At 43.1% G+C, this 8,748-nt stretch overlaps 1 protein-coding gene across 1 annotated transcript in view; it reads right to left on the reverse strand.

The window, feature by feature from the left end:
- Positions 1-8,277, reverse strand: part of syt6a (synaptotagmin VIa) — a 57,163-nt gene extending 48,886 nt beyond the window's left edge. Inside the window, exon 1 of the mRNA XM_008319150.3 lies at positions 7,736-8,277. Within this exon, the coding sequence (XP_008317372.1) occupies positions 7,736-7,892 (157 nt within the window). The 5' untranslated portion in view covers positions 7,893-8,277. The remainder of the gene's footprint in view (positions 1-7,735) is intronic.
- Positions 8,278-8,748: the final 471 nt, after the last annotated feature.

The following is an 8,748-nucleotide window of genomic DNA, read 5'->3' on the forward strand; positions in this document are numbered from 1 at the left end:
TGAACGTTACTTAGTCACAGCACCATATGGTCTCATTTTCTCTGGCAACAGAAAACATTCATCTGCATTTTGGGGGTTTCATTAGACACCATTGGACCACATTTAAAGGTCACATTTAATAAGATTTACACTGATGCTGTATTTATTTGGACAAGTCCTGATAAATGGGCTGGGTTTGTGTTAGGAAGGTCATCCAGCTTCAGCAAACTGAGTCAGGGTACAGATACTGGTTATTAGACGATGGAAAGACTTGAGATGAATGTCATTAAATGTACTTTTATATCATTTTTCATTACTGTATACCTTAGTAAAGCTTCTAAATGATGGCGTCATTGTGTCAAACTGGTTTATGGTATTTAAAGTCACGTCCTCTCTAATCATTTAAAAAATCCTTGGCCTGTGGTCACTTGGCAGGACAACGACACATTAGGAGTCGCAAACACTGATCAACATCGAATGGACTCAGACAGATGGAACACTGTGACGTGTTGTTTCCGAAAACACGATGCCGAGATTTGGCACGAGGCTCAAAGCCACGCGATGATGCTAATGGGCGTCCGAGCCACTGATCATCATCATCGTTTTGTCGCTGCCTGACGTGGAGATGATACGATTGGGTCGCTTTTATGTCAAAGTTCTTATACTTTATGCACCATAACCGAGTGGGTTGGATAAATCACTGCCAATCAGTGGCTTTGGAGGTGCCTGTGTGTAAGAAATAGTGACACCCAGGGATGGAAAGGTAAAGTACAAGCAAGTGTGAAAAAAGAAATAATGAACTAATTATAATGACAAGAAAAGTTCATAAAAACTATAAACTTCATCTGTCGTCCTCAACAAGTATCGAGACAAAAACGCAGTACTGTGTGGTATCACACTCTAACACGAGCCATTACTATAATGTGTGTGATGAAGTGCACACAGACCCCACTTCTAATTCCACACCATCAACCCAGTGAGCGTGACAGGAGCCGTGGTCCCACAGGCCTGAAGTGTTCATCATGACAGACAGCTCAACAGTCATTATGACCGAATGGTTACATGAACAGAAACAGGCAGTGAAGCTCTCAGACAGAGGAGGAGCAGAGGAAGTGCACCTGCATGATTAGGTGAAGAAGAAAAAAAACTGACATCAGTAATATTATTGTTGCAAAAATAAAGTTCCATAAGCCAACAATTCTACTGTAAAAATAATGATAATATGAAAGAAGAAATCGCACCTACAGAAGTTGACCTTTGGGATTATTTAATATATCAAATGGACGAAGGTCACATTTTTGGATTTCAGATTAACACCTTGTATTTGTAGAGGCTCATTCAAAAGTATGGTGGAGAGGTTTAATTCTTCACAAAACACATTTTGGCAGTGACAAAAGAAACAGAAAAAAAAAGTCAATAAAAAATCCCAGCTAATTTCATCCTTGGATTGCTATCGTGTATTGTGCTCATGCCAGGATGGTGTTTGAGATAAAAGTACACGCGGTACTGCAACCAGAGTGCTGTCAATCAAGAGTCAAAGTGTACGAAATAAATAATAAAGTATGTGTATACACGTCGTGTAATGGTGTAATGTTGTGCTCCACTGAGGCGCAACACAGAAAGAAAGAAAAGTCTCTCCCTCCGCGCCTCCTCCTGCGATACCTCCCCCTCCTCCTCCTCTAAGGCTCCGTGTTCACTTGGGGTCTGATTCTTTAATCAATAAACCAATGTTTCTGCTCGATAGTTGCAGCACAGGCCTTTGTGCAGCCCGCTGGCCGGGGCAACTCACAGCACGTTAGTGCATTACTCATCGCACTAACACTTTACCAGTAATGACGCTAATGCATTTTGTAGGAGAATAAAACGAGCACTTTCACAAGGTACAATGCATCGTGGTGTCATCTCTGCAATTAGGTAAACACGGTCGTGTTGCCAGATCCCCAGAGGATCAAGCAACCAGGTCTACAATAACAAGCGACTCACTCAACACCAGCCCTGTAGACCACTTAATTTTTAAGTCACATTTATTTCCTTATTTTGCAAAAAAACTCGTAGTGAACAGTTGTGTTTCAGAAATTACACCAGCTGCAAAAGATTCCTGTTTAGATTTCATCTAAACAGGAAGTTGATGAAATTTATCTAAGCATTAGTCTAATATCAAATTCAGCAAAGAAATGGCTGGGACAAAGTCAAATCAGCACTGATTTCATCACGTAAACTGGTGAAATACATGCAAGTCTGAGCCAATCAGAGCTGTGTTTGTTGAGTAAAAGGCGGCACATGTTGACAAAAATCCAATCAAAGCCAATGTGCGCCTTGTAGCAATAGAATTTTATTTATCATTAGCGAACACAAAAAAATGAGTTTGAGAAACGAACAAAAAACAACAAATTTGAAATCTTATTTACTGTCATATCATCCTGAGATTCTCGCTAATCGTACCCAAGCATTGATTTAAAATTTAAAAAACTTTTAAATTTGTTGTAAATAATAAATAATAATAGTATTTGTTCAATAGATAATACAAAATTATGTGAATAATAATTTTAATAAAAGCATACAAGCAACAGATATTGATATTTTCAAGTAAGTTGAAATTGCTGATAATAACCAGACGTGGCAACCCTGTCAAAAAGATTATTATTATTATTTTTTTATTAGCAGCCTGACGTTTAAAGAGAAGATGATACCCCTGATGTCACCCACGTGTGCCGCCTCCTGGGACAGAACCACGGAGGCGTCGTCTTCTTTGGTGTTCTCCGTGCTCTCGGCTCAGAACGGAGCTGGTTGATATTCAAGTCACTGTGTGACTTTTGCCTTTAAAGCATTAATTTTAATGAAACACGCGCCCCACTTGGCCACTCATGAGGGCCGCCTCCTCTAAAACTGGCTTAGTGACCTTCTCCTGCTGTTTCTACTTGATTCAGTGTCGGCCAAACGCCTTTTCATTCTGTAATCCTACAGAAACACCTGTTCTGTATACACTACGTACCCAGCACACACCAGGGCTTCGTGAATAAATATACGAGTACATGAACCCGTACTGTTGCTGTATAAAGTCTACCACAGTGAGTTACACCAACAGAGTCTACGGCTGGGAGAAGAAACCGTTGCTTTGATCGTGTATTCAACGATTACGAATCAATTTAGAAAAAAAAAAAAATCCAACCAATCAGGTTGTGTGATGTCAAAGTTGAAAAACATGCATCCATGTGTCATGTAAATTAATTAACTAATTATAACCAATGAGGTTCAGTTAACTTGGCTGAACTGAAGCTGCAGCTCAACAACAATAACATTGGAATGGCGCCCCCTAGTGGGTTCCGAACAGCCAGTGATTAAAAATATATACATATAATAATAATTGAGTCCCCTATTCTTCCCACAATGGGTAAAGTTAGTGTGAGTCTTTGCAACCAACATGGGCTGCCACAAGAGGCGCCATTCAGTACATGGTTGCAACTCACAGGCTGCCACATGGGGGGTGAGGGGGGGTACCATTAGGGATATGTGGTTCCTCTGGGAAGCAAACCCATAACCCTAAAATGTGAATCTATACACATATATACATGTATACATATATATACTGTATATATACACTAAAATAATATATTATATACTGTATGTGTATACATATATATAGTATATTAGCTAAGTTTATCTGTTATGTTTTTAAGTACATGTCATTCAGAAAAAAGTATTTGTATGTACTGGCCTTATAATAGTTGTGTACTTTGTACTCAGATCCAGTGGTGAGGTACCCGGGGATACCCACCCCTGAGAGGACACATGGTCCCTGCTTCTAGTGACAGCTTAGACGGTGTCTTTTTTTGGCGTATTTTCTGTCACAACAGGATCACGCCACGTCCCTCGTGTTCCTCTGTGGTCCAAAAGTGAAATGTTGTATCAATAAACCGCAGCGACAGTACACCGTTGGTATGAATTATTGAAAGGCGCAGCGGGTCAGATGGGGTTCTAATCTCCGCGGTGCTGTTAATTTGATGTTCTTGTTTTTCTTGTGTTGTATTCGACCTGCATTGCACCACCTTTCCAGGAGAAGGCGACGGACGGAGCGAGGCAGATCGCTGAGGACTTAATGAATGATCCACAGATGCTAATACCTCCTGCCAGCCAAGGTCCTGCTTAATAAACCCCAAGATGAGGTGGGCATGTGAGAAATGATGTGATCAAAAAATAAACCCCATCAAGTCGAGCCAACACCTGGAGCTGGGAGTGTGTGTCTGCGTACAGGAGTGTGGGTTAAAAGTGCATCGGGCAAGTACGCGCACGTACAGGATATGTTTAGTAACCTGTATCAGCGCTCTGCAGTGAATATCAATATCTAAAGCAGGCAGTTGATCGGGGGGGAAATGTGTGCTCAGCAGAGTGTGAGCTGCTGATTTGCGCTCTCATTTATCGCCCTGGCAAAACCCTGTGTTGCTTTCCACATTAATGGCAGGGGGAACCATCCAGCCTTGATGGAAAACAAACAGCCAGCTGACCATTTTCACAAAGTGGTCGATAGAAACAATAGGTTAATATCTGTCGGCTGCACCGAGACGGGGGACTTCAGGTGCAGGGGGTCTGCGATTTGTGGTCTTTATTTGTATTGTCAGAGGTTCTGAATGTAGCTCAAAGCACTTACTCAAGTGAGGGAGGTGTTAAAGCAGTGGTTCTCAACTTGTGGGCCGTGACCCAAATGCTGTCTGACAATTTTAGTGGGTCCAAGGACTTTGCCAAGACGAGCCTATGTCTAGCCTATCTGCACTTCTCAACAGTAGGTGGCGATGATACCCCTGTAATGTGAATTGATAATAAGAAAAAGGAGCAGTAACAACGCTAACGCTAACAGCTGCTTGTTTGGGAACATGAGCAGCTCATGTTAGGACAATGTTTCTCAAAGTGTGGCCCGCAAACCCAGTCTGGGTCATGAAACATTTTTAAGTGGGTCACAGGTAATGAAGCAATGATTCTCAAAGCTTTAGGAACAATAAACAACAAGGCTGCAGGGAGAAGACGAAGTGCAGAAGAGGTGAAGAAAAGGGCGGAGTGCCAGGGGTGAGTTGTTAGAAGCCTGATTTGATTGGCTTTGCTTATTAATTATTATTATTCTTGGACTGTGTATATTTATGCATGTTTGTTTTGCTGGAGTTTCCCCAAGAATACTAATTTCCACCAGTTCTCATCCTCCTTCCTACAGTTCCTATAGGCTCTCTCTCTCTCTCTCTCTCTCTGCTGCCCTTTATGCTCACTCTTCCCCATACTACCAATGCACCAACTGTAAATGTGCAGGCACGCCTCAGTTTTGTGTGTGGAAATGTTCCAGCGCGTACCTTTGTTCTTATTCTGCCTCAAACTTTTTACAAAAAGGGTCGTTCTGCCAAGTTTGTTGTCTTTCTGCAGGAACTATTGTTTCCAAAAACACACAGAATAGACTTAAGGTAACAGGACACGAGGTTGAAATGACCTAAGATATGAATGAGGGTGTGAATAATGACTGAAGAGCAGGAAACAGGTGCTGCTGCTGCTGCTGCTGCTGCCTCTGGAGTCCAAAGAATCATACGATGCAGGATCCTGCCCATCTTCAAAGTTGTATTTCTGCCCCAAAGTGACGCACATAAAATGGAACACTTTTCATGAGAAGACTTGGGATTTATTCACGAGCAGCAGCCCAAGTCTTGTGTGGACTGTGGTAAATGTCAGCCTGTTCCTGCCTGAGACGAAAGTGTGGTTGATGTTTGAATATTGACAAGAGTGCCACAGCAGGATGTTCTCCAAGTGTCCTCAAGGCAAAACAAATGACCTCTGAAAAATATGTAAAGTTCCAAATTGATCCTTTCTCCTCGTTGTGTATGAGAAGTCGAAACTGTGTTTTTATGAATTGCATGTCGTTGTTTTCATGTCGTTTGGTTTGGAGTTTTATTTTAAGACGACATTTTTAAGTAAAATGACATGGTGGACCAAATTCAGTCCTCAGGCCATGGGTTTGAAGTATGTGTCCTAAGCAGTTTGTCAGTCCATTACAGACAAACAGTTGAAAGATTATATGGGTTTAATATTTATTTATTTATACTAAAAATATAAAATATATTTATATCAAAATGTTCGTTCATATTAATTGGATTCAGATTCATCAGAAAAAGTTTGTTCACCTCTTCTTCTCGGCTGTTAAATGAAAGCAACAAATTGCACAATGCTGCCCCCTAATGGACAGGACTTGAGCATGCATACATAATTTAGTGTCCACATGTGTTGTGCTCAATGGAAACTACAGGACAAGAACTCAAACCTCTTAGTTTTTAACAATGAGGCAACAACACTAACCACCAGTCCACCATGTCATTTAAGATATTGGAAATTATAGGTAAAAAAATGGTAATTTAATGTTCTAACACACAGGCTGCAGCCTTTTTCTTTTTTTGCTCTGAAAGCAAAAACCAAACACTGCGTGCGAGGCGACATTTCCTACCACCCCCAACCTTCACATCCTCCAACAGCATGAGAAGCAGCTTTTCTTGAGCTTCCATGTGGCAAAAATCATTAGCATCACCGGCAACATAACATGCAATGGCATTTAATGTCCTCCCTGCTCAGTAGTAGACGCCAGTGGCACTGTGATGTACGTTCGATTCCTGCGCTGACGATGATGTGAGGTGACAGCGGATTTGCTCGCCATTGGTTGAAAAGAAGCAACACATCCGCGGATAAGAGGGAGAGCTAAGATATTTCCCTCTTTTGAACCGCGTTCCTGTCATCCGTCATCTTCCATAACCATAATCACGACAAACTACGTTTCGTGGAGAAAATGCGGCAGTGAACGAATGCAGATCCTGTCACACACGGTGGATCAGACACGTTCAAAAACCCAATTTCCCAGATGGAAGAAAAGTGAATTTTCTTTTCTGAATCCACCAAGAAACCGTTGACTTTCAGCCGTGCTGTCTCAGAATCTTTACACTGTAATTGCTCGGGGAACATCTACATCTACAAACCTACAATTATCACCACACACCCTGTGGTCACATTCACTGCCGTGTCATCCGCATCGACACAAGAAATCCACAACTTTCCGCCTGCATCTAGAAAAATCAGGCAATATTTCTCACAGTCCACAACAGAGACCTAAAAATATATCCAGCCTGCCGGGGGCAGCACTGGTAGAGCCACCACAGCAGACACTGACACTGCATTAAAGAGAGGGCTGAATTTTACCATTGAACAGGTTGAAGCTTTCCGCGAGTGTTGCAGCAACAGATGCACCAGGCGGCAACAGATGTTTACACGAGCTGGCATGAAAAAGTGAAACACAAGAGAGACTGACAGAGAGAGAGTGTGTGTTTGAGCATAAACACACTGATCAGGAATCTTCACAGCTCACACTGACATGAAGGCTATGAAAAAATAACAACAGTTTGTCAAGGTTGTTGTTTTTTTTTCTTTTTAATCTAACTGAGAGACAGCACGGAGCTGCTGTGGTGTCAGTCAGCTGTGAGGCTAATCTATTAAAGATGTATAAGCTCTGCTCTCCGAAGCAAACAGCCGAGTCAGTGTGAGTTTGTTTAATACACCGATCTCTTCCTGCCGCCCTGGGGTCGCAAGAACTCATTAAAGAAACGGCGTGGAACTTTCTGCACGCGACTCATCCGCGTTAAACAGCCGGAGTAAAGGAGTAAAAAAAAAATAGCTTTGAATCTTTTAAAATGTAAAGCTGAAGATACTGTCCTGAAAATACAGAAGAATTCATTTCTGTTCTTACCCTGATCCTTGTGGTCAGAGCTCTGGCTGGACAACAGGAAGAGGAAATTCTGGCAGGTGTCCTGGTCCACCAGGGTGCTGTTGTGGAGGCAGAGGTCAACAATCAGGGTCACAGCTTTCTGACAGACCATGTCATGCTCCTCTTGGTCAGAACTCATGCTCCCAGCTGCATCCTCAGCCGCGTGCGCTCATCCGACGGGGACTAACACACCCACACGCACTCACTTGCACACACACACACACACGCTGTCAGACGTAGCAGCACGGCGGCCAGATGATGAATGCAACTTTGTCTCCGTCCGCGGCTGATCCTCCTTTGTACTTTGGAGCTGGGCTCACGTGCATCGACGCACAAACACACTCGGACGCACAACCATGCCAAGTGGATGAGCACTGGGCTGCATGCATGCTATGCCTTGTGTGTGTGTGTGTGTGTGTGTGTGCATAATAACACTTGTGCCCCTGGGGCAGTAGAAGGGACAGCATTGTTGCATCACGTCGGTGTAGAAGCAGCAGCAGAACAACAACAACGAGGAACACAACAAGTGTGTTAGTGCAGTGACCACTACAGAACACCCTTTTTGCTCTTTTTGCCCCCCCCCCTCCCCCTTCTTCAATCCTGCTGTAGTGCTGTCACCGTTCACACTCCACCTCTGAGTGTGAACCAACTACAAAATTAAAAGCTGATAACGACCACAGGGCTTGTTTTTCTCTCTTTGCCTGACAGGAGCGCTCCCTGCAGGTCAGAGTGTCTCCTGTGGTACATTTTCCCCAGGCTGAACCACCTGTGACTGCCAGGTCTCCTCGTTCCCCGCTGACAATCCCCCTTTGTGCTGATTTTGATCCCTGTTTACAAGCTATAATGATGATGGTCTAACAATCTGTGTGTGGGTGTGGGTGAGAGTGGAGGAGAAGGGGGGAGGAGGGGGGAGAGGAGTGAGGCAGATCATTAGGCTGTACAGCATACAGATGCTGATGCAGTACTTTCGCAGCTGGTTTATGACAGGTGGCTCA

Source organism: Cynoglossus semilaevis, chromosome 10, assembly GCF_000523025.1.
Source record: "Cynoglossus semilaevis isolate Cse_v1.0 chromosome 10, Cse_v1.0, whole genome shotgun sequence".
NCBI classification, from domain to species: Eukaryota; Metazoa; Chordata; class Actinopteri; order Pleuronectiformes; family Cynoglossidae; genus Cynoglossus; species Cynoglossus semilaevis.